We start from the raw sequence: 20,551 nt of genomic DNA on the forward strand, positions 1-20,551 counted from the left end.
ATATTCCACCTTTCCCCAAGGAGGAGACAATTTAACCAAACCGTTAAAACTTTAATAAAAAAATATGTATTACGAGGGTGGATTGATATAAAACTAGTATTGGATAGAAAAAACAAGTTTTTTGGAAATTAATCGATTTATTTAGTTCCCTTTTAGCTCGATACACTTAGTAAGACGATGTTCCAATTTTTTTATCCCATCCGAATAGTACTTTTGCTCGAGCTCTTCAAAATAGGCCGAAGTTTCAGCGACGACTTTTTCATTTGTTGCGAAACGGCGTCCTCCGAGCCATTTTTTTAGGTTTGGAAACAGGAAAAAATCGCTGGCGGCAAGATCTGGGGACCGTGGGTGTTCAACCAATTCATAGCCCAATTCGTGTAATTTTGCCATGGCGACGGCCGATCGGTGAGCCGGTGCATTGTCTTGGTGAAAGAGCACTTTTTTGCGTTCCAAACCGGGGCGGTTTCGACGCAATTCGGCATCGAATCGATCCAATAATGCTGCGTAGTACTCACCATTGATTGTTTTTCCTTTTTCCAAGTAGTCGATGTGGATGATGCCCTTCGCATCCCAGAAAACAGTCGCCATCGCTTTGTCGGCCTAATGTGCACTCTTTGCCTTTTTCGGCGGCCCTTCGTCGCGTTTGCGCCACTCTTTCGACTGTTCTTTGGTTTCCGGTGTGTAATAATGCACCCAGGTTTCATCAACGGTGATAAATCGGCGAAAAAAATACTTCGGATCGCGCCGTATCATCGCCCAAAGCGTCACCGAAGTGGTCACACGTTTTTGCATTTGATCGATTGTCAGCAAACGCGGCACCCATCGCGCGGATAGCTTTTTTATATCCAAATGATGGTGAATGATGTTGTGTACGCGTTCGTAGGAAATGTTTAGGACCTCTATTAACTCTCGGAGCTTAATTCGACGATCTGCCATAATCATGTCATGGACTTTGTTGATCATTTCCGGCGTGGTGACTTCATTTGTCCTCCCGGGACGCACATCATCAAAAACACTCGTACGACCACGAACAAATTCAGCTTTCCAAAATTTTACTGTCGCTAACGAAGGTGCAACCTCACCATAAACTTCGTCCAGGTCGGCTTTGATTTGCACATTCGTTTTACCCTTTTTGTGGAGGAACTTAATCACCGAACGATACTCGACTTTTTCCATTTCTCCGAAAACACAAAATTTGCTTGTTAACCAAATTAATTGTTTTTAAAACTTAAAATTTTGACAGACGTCATCTCATGAATGGCAAATGTCAACACCGAAACCAATTCGGTATCAAGTAACGTCATCTATCAAAGGCTAGTTTAATATCGATCTATCCTCGTAGTAACCTTATTATTTCTAATAATAATACTCATTAAATAATCTAATTTATATAATTTAAACAACAAATTGGTTTCGACAAATATAAAAACACAACACATGTAACATCAACAAGGTTAATATAAATAAAATTATTTATTCTGGTTCAACAAACTCTTTGATATGCAATTGAATTCGGAGACATAATTCAGTAACAAACAACATGACCAGACTTTTTATTCCAGATCGAGAAAGAAATAAATTACAAATATCTCAAAAAAATAGATTTAGAGCGAAAATAGATCATTTTCATCCAGGTCATGAAAGTCTAAGAATAATGCAAATATATAGTCCGTCTAGAAAGTATCAGGAATTTTATATTTTTCCTAATTTTAATAGATTTCATTTTTGTAACATTTTAAGACAAAAGTAATGCATCAAGTAGGTTGTGCCGATAGTAGGTTATGGACTTAAGATTTGTGAAATAATGTCGCAAGTAGAAAAAAGAAAAGTGGTGAAATATTTGTATAGAAAGAGTGTCCGAAACGTTAAAAAATTAGTGCAATTGAATGAACTCGGAAAAAGGATAAAAAATGGCATAGATATGAGACATAGACCAGTTTCGGGTAGACCGCGTAAGATTCGCGGAAACAATTTAAATGCTTTAGTGGCTTTAGGACGACAAAATCCGCGTCTAGGGTTTCGAAAATTAGCGAACAGATTTGGAAATCAACGAAGAATAAAAGTGTGCCCAAAAACTGTCCGCATGTCGCTGAAAAAACAAGGCTACATATCAAGGAATCAAAAAAAAATCCCTACAATGACAACTCTGCAAAGGCAACGAAGAATAGATTTTTGTCAACGTTTTCGAGAAGATAATTTTAATAATGTCTTTATATCTGATGAAAGTTGTTTCCAGCTTGGTGCAAATCATCTAAAAGTCCTATCAAGAGAAAATGTTACCGTTCACAAATTTCCCACTAAAATAATGGTTTGGGGAGCAATATCTCAGCATGGTGCTATACCTCTCTTATAGTTAATGGTACTGTTGATAGTGCGAAATATTGTGACATCTTAAATGGTTTTCTTCTTGAAACGGCTCATGTATATCCAGAGAGGTGGCGTTTTCAGCAAGATAATGCAAGATGCCATACTTCTGCTCATACTCAAGCTTGGATGCAAGAACACGAATTGGCAACCATTCCATGGCCAACAGCATCTACAGATCTTAGCTCTATTGAAAACATATGGGGACTGATAAAGATTAAAGTGGAACGAGCAGCGCCACGAGATAAAGAAGGTTTGATTCGGTCAGTTTTACAGGCCTGGAACACCATTACCGAAAATTATGGCCTTAACCTAGTTTCGGGTGTACCTGGACATTTAGTTAAGTGTTTAGATTTAAATGGAGGTTGTATAAGTAAATGAGATGAATTATTTGTTGAAATTTTATATTTCAAGTGATAGAAATAAATACCGTAAAATTATAATTCTGCTTTCTTTTTTCCGGATACTTTCTAGACGGACTATATATACCTATAATTAGTAAATAAACGTTTTTCATAATATATATATATATATATATATATATATATATATATATATATATATATATATATATATATACAGGGTAGTTCCAAAGTACTCTGAAATATTGTTGTAATAAGTTATGCTGTTGTTGAAATAAAGTGCATTAGATATTGTGTAATAAAGGGGCTCTAAGTGAAATTTACTCTGACACCGCAAAATGATAAACTTTTTTGTGTTAAGCCCGCCACTCACGCTCCAACGGCGCAGTAAGATTTTGTCGAATGCAATTGCAGTACAATAATGTTGAAAATCGGATGGGAGCACACACGTACCGATTTTGCAGTATGAGTTTTACTTTCAAATCAGAAACATGTCAAATAACGATATACTTTTAGCAGCTCTTTCTCTTTCTATAAACGAAAAAAAAACAAAAAACGTAGGTGGTGGCGCAAAGATTGGTTGCTGAATAGACATACATACTGTCACGTACATTTATTAAAAGAATTGCGATTATATCCAGATAATTTTAATTCAATTTTGTAAAATATTCGAAAATTATTAATTTTCTTTTTTACCAACTTTTCATTAGTATCCGCTTTCACATCTTGAAATTTAGCAACCAAAATATTCACAGCTTTTTTTCTATCGGTTTTATCATGATATGATGTCGATTTTATTTTAGAAAAACACTCTTGTTCTATATAAATGTCAAAGAAATCTCTTAAAAACTTCTAGCTATAAGCCGTTTTCGAAATTTACCAACAAACGATTTTTTTGCAGTCGTACGATTTTGTCATTGTCACAATATACCCGATCAAATTTACGATCTAACCAACTCTTCCGTACTGCTGCAGACTGACTTGTTTGTCTGCCGTAAAATCGCGCCGATTTGGTCGAATGGTGCAAATACACGACCAAATTACGTTCAATTTTGTAGCATTCCACAAAATCGTACTGCGGCGTTGGAACGTAAGTGGCGGGCTTTAAAGTGGGTAAACAAGGTAAATAAATGAGCATAGATGGAAAGCATAGTAAACACAAAAAATGTAACATGTGCAGAACAGAAAAAAATTAGTACAATTTGGAATGGAACACAAAATAAGAATTTGCGTATATTTTTTTAACATAGCGACATTCAAAAGACAATGTGGATCTGCACATATGGGAAGAGACAAGACTACATATATATTTATTGAAAATATATGTTTATTGAAACCACATATTGGTATAAATAAACATACCGGAGCTATAAAAGACAATATATTGATTCATATATGCAAACACAGTCCATGTTTTAATCATAAAGTGATTGGAGCAAGAAATATCCCACAGTAAAAAATAAATGTTAGAAAGAAGTGTCATCATCATCCAGCCTTCATTTATCACGTCCACTGCTGGACAAAGGCAGCATAAAGCTCCCTTAAACTCCTCCATTCTTTACGAGTTTGTGCTCTTTGTTGCCAATTTTTGGTGATATGCCTGATGTCGTCAGCTCAACGTGTATGTGGTCTTCCTTTACTACGTCTGTCTGCCCTTGGCCTCCAATTTGTAATTTTGCTCTTCCATCGTGGGTCGTGCATTCTCGCTACATGGCCTGCCCAGTTCCATTTCAGTTCCGCTCTGGGTGCCACAACATCAGCAATACTCGTCCTTCTTCGCAGATCTTCGTTTCTTATTCGATCCCGCAACGTCACTCCCCGCATAGACCGTTCCATTCGTCTCTGTCTGTGTCACTCCCAATTTCGAAGCCGTAGTCTTGATTAGAGTCATAGTTTCCGCCCCATGTAATACGCATCAGTCAAATACTTTTCTTTTGAAGCTAATTGGCATGTTGGCCCTAAGTGTGTCTCACAGTTTTCCAAAGGCTGTCCACGCTAAAGTAATTCCTCTTTGGATCACGCATGTTTGTTTATCCCTGTTGATTCTTATTTCATGACCCAAATATGTATATTTCTCCACCAGTTCTACCACTTTGTCTTGAATAGTTAAATGGGTATTGGGGACCATACTTGTCATAAACTTAGTTTTGGTTAAGTTCATTCGGAGGCCCACATTCGAACATGTAAAGTCCAATTCATTTAACATATATGTGGCTTCTCCTAAATTATCTGTGATAAGGACAATATCATCTGCGAAACGGAGATGGTTAAGCTTTTCGCCGTCTATTGTTACTCCTCTGTGGTCCCAATTGACCATCTTAAAGGCATACTCTAATCACAGAATGGAGCCCGATTGGAAGAAGAAAGAGAGGAAGACCCCGAAGGTCATTCAGAGATGAAATCGACGAGACTATGGAGACTGGAATGACAGGGAAAATTGGAGAAAACGGTTGAGTGAAGGAAGACAGTGAAAACTGTGGAAATCCTTAGTAGTAGTAAAGGCATACTCTAATGCTGTTCTGAATAATTTCGGTGACAATGTATCTCCTTGCCTTATCCCACTTTTTATTTTTATTGGTCGGGTTTTATCGTGTATCTTAACAGCCATGGTGGTATTTTTGTAAATATTGTAAATAAGTTCACTATACCGGCTGTCATTCATTGCTTCTATAAAGCTGTCTATTTCGATCATGTTGAACGCTTTATGAAAATCTATGGATGTTAGGACAAGAGGTTTGTTGTATTCTATAGATTTTTCAATGAGTGTCTTTACTGTATGGAGGTGATCATTGGTACCATAATTTGAACGGAATCCTGCGTGCTCTCTCGGTTGGTGGAAATTTAATTTTTTCTCCAATCTTGATGTCACTAACCTAGTAAAGAGCTTGTATTTGTGGTTCAACAGGTTAATAGGTCTATAGTTTTCTAGGTCTGTTCTATCTCTTTTTTTATGCAAAAGGATGGATATAGCATTGTTCCATTATTTGGGAACCTCTCTTTGCTGCAAACATACATTAAACAGTTTCCTTAATTTACTTAATAGCATATCTCCTCCATTAATAGCATTATCTCTGACATTAGTTCGGAACCTTGATTCATGTTGTTCTTTGAAATGGCTTTTTTTTTATTCCTTTTTGATATTCTCTTCTACTTCCATATAATTCCACGTAAAACTCTTTGATGATCTGTATTAACTCGTCTCTATGTGATATTATTTCATTTTGCTTGTTTCTTAATTTATAAATTTCGCATTTCCCATTTGTTAGCATTCTATATACAACTTTTAGGCTGTTATTTTCGTCTATAGTGTGTATAATATTATTGGTTTTAAATTCCCATAAATCTCTCCTGATTGCCTTCGAAACAGTTTTATTTATTTCTCTTAGGAGTGTGGCTTTCTGCATTCCTATCGCGTCTCATTTGTCTTCTTTGGTCCAGCAGTGTTTCAGTACATGGACTTAGACATTAATACAGAATGAATAGAAATGAACTTATTATAAAGAAGTGTATCATTGAATTAGTAACCGATATAGCAATTAAGGAAGACTATAAAGGTTTAATTTCCAATGACAGGATGACTGTAATGATTATCATTTAATAACAATTGGAGGGCACACTTTGTTTTTTCTACAGTATTCCTCTGAATGACTACAACTAAAGTAATTATTTATTAGCAATGATTCTATGAATAAAAAAATCTTCTTCTACTGGGGTAGAACAGTTATATCTTTCATATCTTAAGAGTAAACATTTATTTAAGGCACTAAATATTTATGCATGTTCTGAGTATATTTTTTATTACTATGTGGACTAAAACAGGTATAGAAAATCTTCAGCAAAAAGTCAGATCACTTCTCACAAAGAAAAAGAAACACCATCCTCACAGTGTGATAGAAAGAACAGCATTACCACAGTACCCCTGAGGAAGAGAATATATAAGCAATTAATAACTGCAGTAAGTTAATATTATCAGTAAATTAAAAAATCAATCTGAAGAAAAGATACAGCAATAGACTATGATAAATATAAAACAGCTTATAAGATATAAACATATATCCAAGAAGGAAGATCTATAGACTAATGAGGTATATCTTATGAAGAAAAAATTTAAATTTGGCAGTACCACAGCTAGATTATGTGGAATATATGAATGAAGTGCAATTATAAAAATTAGGATAGCTGAAACTAATGCAAAGCGAAAAGGAAGAGACACAACCAATGAAAATTTAAAGGAGAAGAGCTTTAAAAATTTGATAAAATTCCAATACCACAATCACTTGTGTAATGATCACAATATTGCACATTTTTGTCACAATTATTCCAATTATTGCTAAATTATCTCATTGTTTTTTTGAGACAATTAAAAAGCTGAACTTTATATTTTGTTATCATTCAAGACCATATCAGTGTGAATTATATGACAAATTAAATACTGTAAAAGGTGATGATAATATTAAATTATTAATTTGTAGTTATGGCTTTTCTTTGAAACATTAAATTCTTGAGCACTGGGTCATAGAAAAACAATGATTTCTAAAATGCATTCTTTATTCTTCTTTTGACTTAAAAGTTGCAACATCTGCTAAAAAAATATTTTTTTTAAGAACACTACTAGAGTAAAGACAGAAAGTAACTTATAGAAATATAAAATGAAAAAATGATCATGAATTAAGTCAGTCTACACATTTCACACATTTACACAGTTCTTTTTGCTAAACTACAACTTTAAGAAGTACATAAAATCTAATAAAACATACCCTGGAGCTGCATTCATAGCAATCACAATTAAGTCATTTTATATTAAATAGAATTTAAAGTTTATTTAATAAAATAGATTTTAGACTAAAAATATTTCAGTTTGTTAAAGGAGAAAAAGTGAAAAGAAAAATAGTCATCTTACACAGAAAACAAAAATGGATACAGCAAGAGATCATGCACCTCATGAACATAACACAAAAACATAAAATAAACCCAATAGAATACAAACGAGCTAGAATGAAGGAAGGAAGAGTTCCAAATGAATTATTAAACAGGGAGGCTGGTACAAAAAGAAAAAGAGGCCGCCCCCGAAGAAAATGGCTGGAGTCGGCAAAAGAAGATCTGAAGTCGCTGCGGGTACAAGATTGGAAAAATTTAGCACAAGATAGAAAGAAATGAAATATATAGAATACAAACGAATCAATAAAATCATTAGAAAAAGTGTTGATAAGCTTAAGAAAACTGTATGTCAACAATATTACTAGTAATTGAACAAAATCTAGCAAAATCTAGAGAATATCAACAATATGTTTTGATTGATTAAAAAGCAGGTATTTACTATCTTCTTCAAGTTCCGCTCCTATTGAAGATTGTAAATCATTCTGGCAATTATAATTTTGTTGGTTGCGTGCCTGAATAGTTATGTGCATTCAAAACATTCACATAGATTGAGTAGCCCTGAGATTTTACATCTTCCCACGCTTCTTTTGCCTTTGATTTTGCCCTGCATTATATTCCTTAATAGTTAGCATTTTTCACCTCTCGTGATGTGCCCCAAGTATTCCAACCTCCTGATTTTTATGGAATTTAGAACTGCACATTGTTTTCCTAGTTGTTCAAGGACTTGTGTTTGTTTTACAATCCATCCATGATATTTTCAGAATATGCTGTAACACCACATTTCTAATGCTTCTAGGTTTTCAATATTGGATTGTTTCAGTTTCCAGCCTCAACCCCATACAAAAAGATAAGTATGTACTATATATAAATGAAATACATAGTTTTGAATCAAAAGCTGGTCCAAGTTTTCAAGACAATTTTGAATGCAGTATAAGTATACAACCCAATTTTATATTTCACAAACAGATGAATGGCTATTATAAAAAGGGGTGAAAATTTCAACATTTCAGATAAGGTGTTATCATGATATTCCAAGTTTATTAAGAAATTTAGCCTCTCTACCATATGTTTCAACAACATGTATTACCTCAAAACATAAAATATGAAAATCCTAAACAAAATATAGCTACTGATCTAAGAGTTATACTAATTACAGCACTGCAAACTAGCTACAAAAACATTAGACAGAAACCAATATAGTGTATGTAAAGAACAGAAGCTATGGAAAAACATTGTATGGGGTTTTCAAACAACTATCTGAGTTTTAATGAAAAAATCTCTTGGATGAACATTAGTAGAATGGAGGACAAATTATTTATCTCCACTGCACATAAAAGTAGAGCTTATAAAAGATGTTATTATAGCCTTAAACTGTCAAAGAAATACTGTTTTTTATTTGTGATGAAAATCCGAGGACATAAGTGAGGCAAAGTTTAAGGAGTTTTTGTTGGGCACTAGATAATGTTTTTTAAAGATGAATATAATGACACTACATATTCTAGAAAAGAAAGTAGCTACCTTCAAAAGAGTATGTAAGAACTTCATAGATAACAAGATATCTGAGAACTACACAGATTTAGTTATCCAATTCCTTTCAGATAATTTATCACTAGTGAATTACTTAAAACATGATTGCTTATAATTTGATTTATCATTAGCTTAAAAACTCACGAATACAGTATACTAAAAAATAAACAAAAAAAGTGATCACTACTTTAAACTACAATAATCTGAGTAACTAGAACACAGTATCTCTGTTAAAAAGTTACACAAAAGTATACTGTACAGAATTATAACAAAATTAGACATAATAAGACACATGGGATGAGATAAAAAATTGCTAGTACTAATAGCCCTCCACACACTATTTGCAGAGGGCAAAATACACATTTTGAATTAATGGTGTAGTCTACTGTAGTAATGTAGACAATTTGTGTCCAGATACATACAGCAGATACATGCAAAGCTCTTAAAAAGCATGTGTGAAAAATGTAGACAGAAGCGGGTTAAGTTTTTACAATATGTTCATAGATAAAAAATCTAAGGGAGTGGAATAGAATTTATATATATGAACTAATAACAAGAACCAAATTCACAGTAAAAATTGATATTGTAAGGGAGAGTTCAGGTCACTAGCAATGTATATTGTGTAGTGAACTGTTAATTTATGATTACATTATCTCACACAATATCTATGTTAAGTGGGTCATATTAATTGTCAGTATAATCCTTTCCTATTTGATCCTTAAATAGAGAAACTTTTGAAATTCCATAGTATATAATGTAATGGTAATATTGTTCATCACAAAGATATATAGATATTTAACAAATGTATATGGCAAGAATAGTTTAAACAAAATAACACCATGAATGCATATTGAAAGATTGTTAAGGCATTATTTTAAGAGGGATTCAATTTGTTACAACAAAATAGTAGTATAATAAAATTAGTTAAGTGTATATTAAAAACTTGTAATAATCAATTATGTGGACCATTTATAGTTCACAAAGGGTAATCATGTTTACACCAAAATGACTAGTACCACAGAACTTATTTTGACTTATTTAAATTAACAACTTTGATGCCAGTTATAAAATATACTTTTAAAGGCTCCAAAACAAGATATCATATCAAAAATTAAGGACAATAGTTGGTGTTACTGGACCGTACATAAATAAAAGCCAAATAAGCAAACCCTTAATTGACTAAACTTATCACACAATATAAACTAACCTTCGTTTCTCCTTGGGGGCCTTCTGTTTTTTCTCCATGGTAAGTTGAACTGTGTGTATTTCTTAGTCACTGCTAAGGAAATTCACTAAAAAGTTTTTCAAATTAACAACAATATTTTCACTTGTGTGAAATCAATGCACCAAAGGTGACATGAATGGATATCTCTAGCACAGATTACATGAATTCTTTATTCCTTGTCATTGGAAATACTCTAATCGATCAGATTGAATTGAGAATTGAGTTGACTGTTGGTTATTCGTTAATGACGTATAATGGCATAGAAAATGACGTTTGACATTTACTGTCCTAACAAGGAATTAAAATATCCACACTACATAACCTTTGTTTTATTTAAAAAAGCACTCTGGAAAATTCAACCTTTTCTTTTTCTTTTCGTAATTGTATTTGTTTATCTCGTAACAAGATGTTTATGCTTACTTAAAGATTTATGTTAAATAAAGATAAAAGATAGGCATCGAAATTTGTATGTTTTATGAATTTACGTTCGAGGGAGATAGAACTTATGTATAATGCATCAGAAGGAAATAAGAGTTGAAATAATAATCCTGTTTTATGTTATCTGTCATACATTTTATGTTGATTTTTTATATAAATTTGACAGATTATATATTTGAGTATGACATTTGACAATATTTATTTAGTTTCTGATTTCCACACAGGTTAGAAGTTGTTGGTTGTTGAAGTAGTATAAGTTAAGCAACATCTGTGATTATATATTATGAAAATTCTTGTAGAATTTAACTAACACAACTAATAAAATGTATAAAACAAAGTATAGTTTGTTTATAATTAATGGATTACTTTGGAATACAGTTTTCTGTTTTAATTTTGAAGACCGAGATCCTTTAGTTAAGAAAGCTCCAGAAGATCAACAACAATCTTATTTTGGCTTCAGTGTGGCACAACATAGCACAGAATCGCTTACTAGTAAAGGAAAATCAAATGGTTTTTGGATGTTAGTAGGAGCTCCTCTAGGAAACAATATGCAACCAGGTACAAATCATTCTGGAGCTTTGTTCAAATGTCCCATTTCTAATAGAGATGATGACTGTGTCCAAATAGAAACTGATGGAAAAAGAGAGGATTTCGATTATACTGATGAAGCAGTCGACGATACTGAATTAAAACCTCCAGGAAATGATGAAATTAAAGATGGTCAGTGGTTGGGAGTTACTGTAAGATCACAGAAACCAGGAGGAGTAGTGTTGGTGTGTGCACATAGGTATATTAAAAGTGAAAATCTACAAAAATTTCACTATGGGCAAGGTTTATGCTATTTATTGGACAGAAACTTAGGTATTACTGAAACCTTGTTACTGTGTAAGGGGAGAAGAATGGAAAATCTTCACCAACAGTTTGGGTTTTGTCAAGTGGGAACTAGTGCTTCTTTTGTTGGTGACGAATTTGCTTTAATGGGTGCACCAGGACCATATACTTGGAGAGGTACATTCTTTGGACAGAATGTTGTTGGAGATTATTTGACTATGGATAAAACTATTTATCATTCTCCTTTTGGAGATATTGACATTATTGAAAAATACAGGTAAGTAATTACTAGAATAGATCAGTACTCACATTGTAAGGTAACTAATTCAAAATGTTGTATTGTACAAATGCCAAAAAAGCATAGAGTCCAGTTATAGAGTTTTCTTCAACTTATGGAGGATTTCGACTTTACTAAAAATATGGCATTAAAAATTTTAGTACTTTTTTTTGCTTTAGAAAGTTCCGTTGTTCCCTACCTATAGCATTTTCTAAGGTATAAAGAGCAGAAAATTTCTGTTCTTCAGAGTTACTGGTTTTCTCTATAAAATTCTGTAAAGTATTCAATGCTATTCTTACCTCTTTGATGGAAACCCATGGAGAGCATGTCAATATTACATTGTCTGCAAGTTCTTAAAGTCGTTAACCTTTAGAGGTGTTTAATAACTTTCAAATAATTGAGTTGTAAAGTTTATAAAATGAAACGTTGCTATGTTCAAGATATAGAGGTCCAATTTAATTTTTCTAGTTATAGAGGGAAAATGTGTAACGAAATGGCTTGTAGGGACTCACTAATTATTTCGACTAATAGAGGGTTGAGATTTCTAGTAATGAAGGTTTTGAGGCTTGAAGGGAAGGGAACAACACATTTATTTGAGTTTTGGAGGTTTTACTATAAAGTCATTAATCAATTATGGGAAATTAGAAAAATCTTTTGAAGTTTATGAAAATGTGGCATTTGATTTGAGGACATCTCCAAAAGAATGGCTTAAAAAATATATGATAGTTTTTTTTTTTCATTTTCTAAAAATTAGAAAATGTTCAAAACTTTGCTGGGCAAAAATTCGTTGTGACATAAATCACTGATTTATTTTATGCATGAAAGTGTAAATATGTTTTCAAAGGCTACTAGTAAAATTGGTTAATTAGGTGAGTCTGAGGAATTTTTTAAAGTGGTTTTGAAAGTCCATTTTTTTAAATACTTTAAAAATAATTATTCAATATCAAATTAAATCAGCTTCATTTTAGATTCATCTTTTTCTGCTTAGTTTTGAAATAGTTACCAATCATAGTTTTATTTTATATTTGATCTAATGGGATCATTAATAAATCTATTTTGTTCTAGTTATTTGGGCATGAGTGTTGGAGGAGGACATTTCTTCAACAAATCTGAATACACATACATGGCTGGTGCACCTAGGGCAAAGATGGTTGGCCAGGTTTACCTCTTCAAAAAGTATGACACCTTTGAAGAATTAAATATTTCCCTAATTTTAACTGGTGAACAGTTTGCAGCTAGTTTTGGATACGAATTACTTGCTACAGATGTCAATAATGATGGTTATGACGATTTGTTGGTAGGAGCTCCATTCTACTATAATAGTGACAAAAATGGAGGGGCAGTGTATATTTATTACAATATTAGAAATTGTGTTCAAGATAAGTGTCCTTTTGATAAAAGAATAATTGGAAAAGCATACTCTCGTTTTGGATTTGCTATGGCATCTTTAGGAGATATAAATAAAGATGGTTATAATGATGTTGCTATAGGTGCCCCATATGAAGATGAGCATGGAGCTGTTTATATTTACTTAGGATCACCTGATGGTCTCAATATTGAACCATCTCAAGTTATAAGGAAGAAACAAATTACTACACTTGGGTATTCTTTAAGTGGTGGTCTAGATATGGACAACAATGGTTATCCAGATTTACTAGTTGGAGCTTTTGAATCTGATCGAGTATTGTTGTTTAAAACAAGACCAATCATTGACATCAAAATTACAGTAGAAGGAAATGAATTAGTAAATATAAATGCCTCTAATAAAGGATGCCAGAAGCTACCAAATAATAATTACACATGTTTTTCATTTAAAACATGCTTTTCTGTGGTTGGACATATAAAACATGATACTGAATTTAATGTTATTTATAATATCAGTGAAGTAAAGAAATTTGTTAATAGAATCTGGTTTGTAGACAATGACCTACCTGATAAACGTTCACCTGGAAGAACTAAAATTGTGCCTGTTAATGGAGCTTCCCAATATTGCCAGGAGGAAACTGTCAATATTAAGGAAGGAGTTCAAGACATACTTTCTCCTATAATGTTCAGAGTTAACTACACGCTGGAGGATAATGCATTCCATACTCCCATTTTAAATACCACATCTGTTAAAGTAATATATGCTTCTTTCCAAAAGGAATGTGGTTCAGATGACGTTTGTGAAAGTAACTTAACATTGAGAGCTGGTACTAATCTCTCTAAAGATGAAACTGGAGCTTATGAAGTCAATATGGTAAATGAAGATTTTGTTCTTGAAGTAAATGTATCTAACACAGGCGAATCAGCATATGAAGCAAAGCTGTTTGTTGTGCATCCAAAAGCATTGAGTTATGTTGTATTAAAGAGTGACAGAAACATATCTGATGGTATAAAATGTCTCTTTTCTAATGAAACTTTAGTCATTTGTAATATTGGCAACCCACTACAAAAAGAGACAAAAATCAATCTTAAACTCCGTTTTGAAATAAAAGACAGTAAAGATCAGAAATTAGAAATAAATATGTTTGTAAATTCAACATCTACTGAATTGTCCAAACACACGTCTGAGACTTTGGTAGCAATTTTGCAGAAGATTGCTAAATTCCAAATGAGAGGTAAAGCTTCCTCAAATTTGTTTTATGGTGGAAAAGTTGTGGGAGAGTCAGCCCTTAAATATTTAGAAGATATTGGTGCAAGAGTGATACACAAATACCAGATTGATAATAATGGTCAATGGGATTTATCAAATCTCAAGGTGAGTTTTTACTATTTTTTTATGTATATTTTTGTTGTAACATAGTATCATACTATTCACATACAGAGTTGGCCACTCAAGACTCCACCCTGATATTTGGCACACTGTAGTCGCCCATCTGGATAATTTTCATTTATTTCCTATTATACCAATCAAGTTAGTAAAAAATAAGAATTTTTCGTCATAATTGTAAAGACAGGTTTGACAGTTGAAATGTGTAGTATGAGATAATACTAAAGACTCTCATCTAGGGATTCATCAATTTTTTAGTGGAAATATTTTTAAATAAACAATCAAAACGCCAAACTCATTATTTTGCTCATAACTTAAAATCTTGTCTATTTAAAGATTTGACATCAACCGACAACTTTTTCAGACAAAAAGAATACACAAAATGAGATTTTGTTAAAAAAAACAACAAAATCGCTGTTTTTGAGTACTGTTACTAACTTTTTTATTGTTTATTAAAATTTGTTTAAATTTACCTGAACTTAAGGGTCTTATCGTGTTTGAATTGTGTGCAAAAGATGGACCAGATTGGTTGAATAGTTTCTGCGTAATTTAATTTGTTTAAAGATTTTGTGAAAAATGAGCTAATTTCTAAATCCGGTCCAGATAATTTGACTGGATGTATTTCAATAATCCGGTACTTATTTTCTATATTAAGACATACCTATATTAATAACCTATGGAAAAAAAGTAAGTTTAAAAAAATTACATTTATGTACTTACACAAAATAATTTAATAATAAAAAGCACTTTTTGAACTTATAAACATTTACAGTAACTCTGTAGAATTTAGTTCAAATTAAATGGCAACAAATATTCGGAAAGCTGATTAAAAACACAACTTTCAGAAAAAAAGGGGTCCTACGACCTTTAGGAGCCAAGATAGCCTTTTTTTATAAGGAAATAACTGTATCGTTAATTTAACAATATTAACGGCTGAAATCAACCAATCTCATTAATTTTGCTCATAACTTAAAATCTTGTCTATTTAAAGATTTGACATCAACCGACAACTTTTTCAGACAAAAAGAATACACAAAATGAGATTTTGTTAAAAAAAACAACAAAATCGCTGTTTTTGAGTACTGTTACTAACTTTTTTATTGTTTATTAAAATTTGTTTAAATTTACCTGAACTTAAGGGTCTTATCGTGTTTGAATTGTGTGCAAAAGATGGACCAGATTGGTTGAATAGTTTCTGCGTAATTTAATTTGTTTAAAGATTTTGTGAAAAATGAGCTAATTTCTAAATCCGGTCCAGATAATTTGACTGGATGTATTTCAATAATCCGGTACTTATTTTCTATATTAAGACATACCTATATTAATAACCTATGGAAAAAAAGTAAGTTTAAAAAAATTACATTTATGTACTTACACAAAATAATTTAATAATAAAAAGCACTTTTTGAACTTATAAACATTTACAGTAACTCTGTAGAATTTAGTTCAAATTAAATGGCAACAAATATTCGGAAAGCTGATTAAAAACACAACTTTCAGAAAAAAAGGGGTCCTACGACCTTTAGGAGCCAAGATAGCCTTTTTTTATAAGGAAATAACTGTATCGTTAATTTAACAATATTAACGGCTGAAATCAACCAATCTTTTATGAGAAAAGTAAAAGTTTTTAACAAAACTTTTAGCAAACAAAATTATTGACAATCGTTAAAACAAGAGTGTTGTAAACAAAGAGTACTTTTCGTTCCGACTAGACTAAAAGGAGTGGGGCAAGCCGAATGAAGGGGCAGCACCGCTCTTCAAAAAATCGAATACAGTTTCAAGATACAGCGCCCGGAAAAAAATGACGAACCTTGCGTTCTACTGGCCTAAATTTGTTCTTTTTTTTTTGTTAACTGGGGTACAATGTTAAAATAATAACATTTATCGTATTTTCATTGCAAAATGATTCAAACCAAAGCAGCTAATAACTACGGGATGTACAAACATTTTCTTAAGTATTTGTTTATTGTTGTAAGTTTTAAAGGCATCGATGGCTTCTTTTTGGCGACAGAAATCGCTGCCCACGCATTGAATTCTTGATCTTTGGGAACGTGAAAAAGTCGTTGGGACTCAAGTCGGGGCTACACGGTGGATGGTTTAACAATACGATGTTTCGTAGCTCCAAAAACTCTATTGTCTTTTGGGCAGTGTGAGCACTTGCATTGTCCTGATGTAGGATGATTTGTTGTTGTTTGTTGCTTTGTTGGAGTAGTAAGTAGCCGTTATCGAGCTTCTAAAGCAATTATTGTCACATGACCAGGTTTTGACACAAAAGCTGCGACCATTTTCTTTGACACACTCGAGAAAGGATCACTTTTGTTGGTTTTTCCTCATCGTGAAACACCCACACAACGGATTGGCATTTATTTTCTTAACAATACTTAAACGTTTTTTGAGCTTCCTTTGTTGAACCGTTCCAATGTTTTTCAACTCCAATTGACGCCTGTGGCGCATCCAGGGGGGTTTTGGGGTTAAACCCTCCCGCTAATTTAATAATTAAATTACCACTCTAAATATGTAGAATACAATAATTATTGTATAAATACACAATAATTAATAATATTTTTCATTATATTTAGATATAGATACCTAATATTAGGCTCATAATAAGAGTAGACAGAATGAGTCTGTTGCGAGTATCATGCGCCTACAGGACTGTATCTGAGGGGGCCTTGTGGACTATCACGGGTTGTGTTCCTTTGCATGTGTTAGCAGTAGAAAGGAGACATCTCTATGAGAGAAGAGAGCATTTGACAAAATCCATAAAAAAAGAAAGGGAAAGATCAATGGAAATATGGCAAGAAGAGTGAAACAACACGGAAGATGTAGCCGAGTGGACCAAGATGCTGATCCCGAGCTTAAGGGACTTCATAGATTGTCTGTTTTAGGGCGTATCTTCATAGGTTTAGAAAGATAGATACATATAAATGCCTATACCGCGAATATTCCGACACTGTTACTCACACAATGTTGGAGTGTAATAGATGTGCAGTGGAGAGAAACAGAATGTATAGAGAAATAGGTATGAACCCTGTGACTGTGAGAGAGATAATCGTGAAGATGACGGGAAGTAAGGAGGGATAGAATAGTGTTCACAATTACATCCGAACAGTAATTAAAAAGAAAGAAGAAGAAGAGAAACACCAACCGGATCAATGACATAGATAAGATCTAGATCAGCCTTACAGCGGCCATCCCACTTTCGGAGTACGGTACATGCGACAGTCAACTGCACACAAGTAGGAGTGGTGGTAGGGTGGTTTTAGTTGGTAGGCAGGATAACAGATACCTAAATCTTTGGCACTGCTATCTTTAGTACTTTAAATTAAACTAAAGCCCAAATTAATTATAACAAATTATAACAAATCTATATTATAAACAGCAGGCACGCATACGCATTAATGAACATACATCAGAAGAGTTCGAAGTTAAAAGAGGAGTGCGACAGGGGTGTGTATTGTCACTACCTACTATTCAATACTCTGAAGAAATTATGAAAATAGCTCTTGAGGGAGAAACAGCAGAAATCAAGGTCAATGGAACACCAATTAACAACATTAGATATGCGGACGATACTATCATAATAACAGACAACCTCCAAGACCTCCAAAAGCTAATGAACAAGATAGTTGAGTATGGAGAAGAATATGGATTATCAATAAACACCAAGAAAACCAAATTTATGAGGATATCAAAAACCCAAAATAATGGAGAAAGCCTGACAATTAACGGTAGTGCTTTAGAACAAGTTGAAAACTACCACTATCTTGGCACAATAATTAATCACATAAACGATTACTCCAAAGAAATCAAAGTTCGAATAGAGAAAGCACGTACAAACTTCAATAAAATGAGAAAGGTACTTTGTGCAAGAGAACTAAAATTGGACTTGAGTGTTAGGCTGGCAAGGTGTTATATTTTCTCGACTCTGCTTTATGGGATAGAAGCATGGACACTTAACGCGTCGACTGCTAAAAAGTTGGAAGCATTTGAAATGTGGGTGTATAGAAGAATCCTGAAGATATCATGGACCGAGCATGTAACAAACAACGAAGTCATGAGAAGAATCAACGAAAGAATGGAAGTATTGGAAACCATCAAGACACGAAAGCTGCAATACCTGGGGCATGTTATGCGTAATGAGAGATACAACCTACTTCAATTGATTATACAAGGGAAAATCAAGGGTAAGAGAAGTGTAGGAAGAAGAAGAATCTCATGGTTGCGTAACTTGAGGGAATGGTACGGATGCACATCAATTGAACTATTCAGAGCAGCAGCATCTAAGATCAGAATAGCCATGATGATTGCCAACCTCCGTCGCGGAGATGGCACGTGAAGAAGAAGAAAGCCCAAATGTTAAGGACTCAAAATGGAGGTAGCATAAAAAAAATTTCGGTGTCCAACCAAACCCACCCCCCAGAAAAATTCTAGGTACGCCACTGATTGACGCGAGCCGCTTTTTGCTGTTCTGTAGGCAAATGAGGGATCCAACGGGAAACCAACTTCGTCACACCCAATTCTTTATGTAGGATCTTTTGGATCGAGGTCTTTGAAACGCCCAAAGATGCCTTATCTCCCAGTATGTGAGACGGCGTTCATCCTTAATTAGCTGACGAACCGCATCAGTGTTTTTCTGTGTGACTGCTGTTTTGGATGAACCTGGCCTGGATTCGTGGGTGAGACGAGCTACCACGTTTAAATTCGCAATACCAGCAGGAAATAGTTGACTGGTGTGATGCTTCATTTCCAAACACAAAAACCATTTCAGCGAGATATTGCTGTTGGAATAATCCTCTCCGAAAATTGTAAAAAATTATTGCTCGAAAATGTTCTCGGCTAAGATCCATTTTTCGACCTACTTGTTAATTTCAAAAATTCACTGTATCTACACGATTTGTTGTATTGCAATCAAACCTTTGATTTATGTTAACAAAAGATTGAGGTTACGTTTGTGTCGGAAGGTTTTATTGGTGGCGGTAAAACTAAAATGATAAATCTTGTATCTATTAACAAAAAATTTTTAAGTTTTTATTGAAAAATGTGGAATAATAATGGTATTCCTTAGACATTTTTAATATGCGTAGTTTCAATTTGTTATTTCAAGAATTTATTGTTTTCTTTAATTTTTATGAATTGTTGATTAAATTGCAACATATTGTTGGACTTCCTATGTTGTTATTTTTTTTTAAAATTCTCTTAAAATAATAAGAAATCTCAGTTGTGTGTTTATCATAAAATAAGCATATAATTGTATATTGTAATTAAGTATCGAAAAGTGTTTTTTACGTGATATTTATTCTAGAAATCAAACTGAAAGTATATGTAGCTTTTATATTTTATATAAGACTCACACATCAGTAGCAAATGAAGGCATTAATGGCGCCATATGGTTAAGATCAAAAACCACATTACCATTAAATCTGATAGCAGATTTCATTGAAATAAACAAAAAAATATGACTCAGAAATGTTCTAGGAACGTGATTTATTTCATATTAGTCATTTTTTTAAATAGTACATGCACACAAATATATTATTTTTCAATGTCGAGTTCTAAATATTTTATAAATACAAAAAAGATGACAAAAATGCGCTAGGCTTTAACGAGGTATTTTTATCACATATGAATGGTTAGTATAGAGATGGATACTTCAAGTATCGTGACTATCAGTGTATTAATAATCAGCTTCCGGGTTTGGATGTTGTTATGTTTTTAGTGATTCATTAAGTAGTTCTACCTACTGATTAGAAGGAAAGGTCGATGAGGAACATATCCAGGGGTGAAAATGATCTAGACACTCTTAACTGCCTTTAATAACTATCGAAACATAATCGTTGACCAATAACGTATTTCTTTAGATGACGAATATTAAAGAGTTCTGTTGTAGATTGGAT

At 33.2% G+C, this 20,551-nt stretch overlaps 2 protein-coding genes across 2 annotated transcripts in view; one reads left to right on the top strand and one right to left on the bottom strand.

The window, feature by feature from the left end:
- Nucleotides 1-10,550, bottom strand: part of LOC140432587 (hypoxia-inducible factor 1-alpha-like) — a 267,073-nt gene extending 256,523 nt beyond the window's left edge. The window contains exon 1 of the mRNA XM_072520593.1: nt 10,339-10,550. Within this exon, the coding sequence (XP_072376694.1) occupies nt 10,339-10,376 (38 nt within the window). The 5' untranslated portion in view covers nt 10,377-10,550. The remainder of the gene's footprint in view (nt 1-10,338) is intronic.
- Nucleotides 10,551-11,036: 486 nt separating this feature from the next.
- The window catches only part of mew (multiple edematous wings), a 33,689-nt gene continuing 24,174 nt past the window's right edge, over nt 11,037-20,551 (top strand). The window contains exons 1-2 of the mRNA XM_072520594.1: nt 11,037-11,902; nt 12,968-14,642. Of these exons, the coding sequence (XP_072376695.1) occupies nt 11,118-11,902; nt 12,968-14,642 (2,460 nt within the window). The 5' untranslated portion in view covers nt 11,037-11,117. The remainder of the gene's footprint in view (nt 11,903-12,967; nt 14,643-20,551) is intronic.

Source organism: Diabrotica undecimpunctata, chromosome 1, assembly GCF_040954645.1.
Source record: "Diabrotica undecimpunctata isolate CICGRU chromosome 1, icDiaUnde3, whole genome shotgun sequence".
Taxonomy (NCBI): domain Eukaryota; kingdom Metazoa; phylum Arthropoda; class Insecta; order Coleoptera; family Chrysomelidae; genus Diabrotica; species Diabrotica undecimpunctata.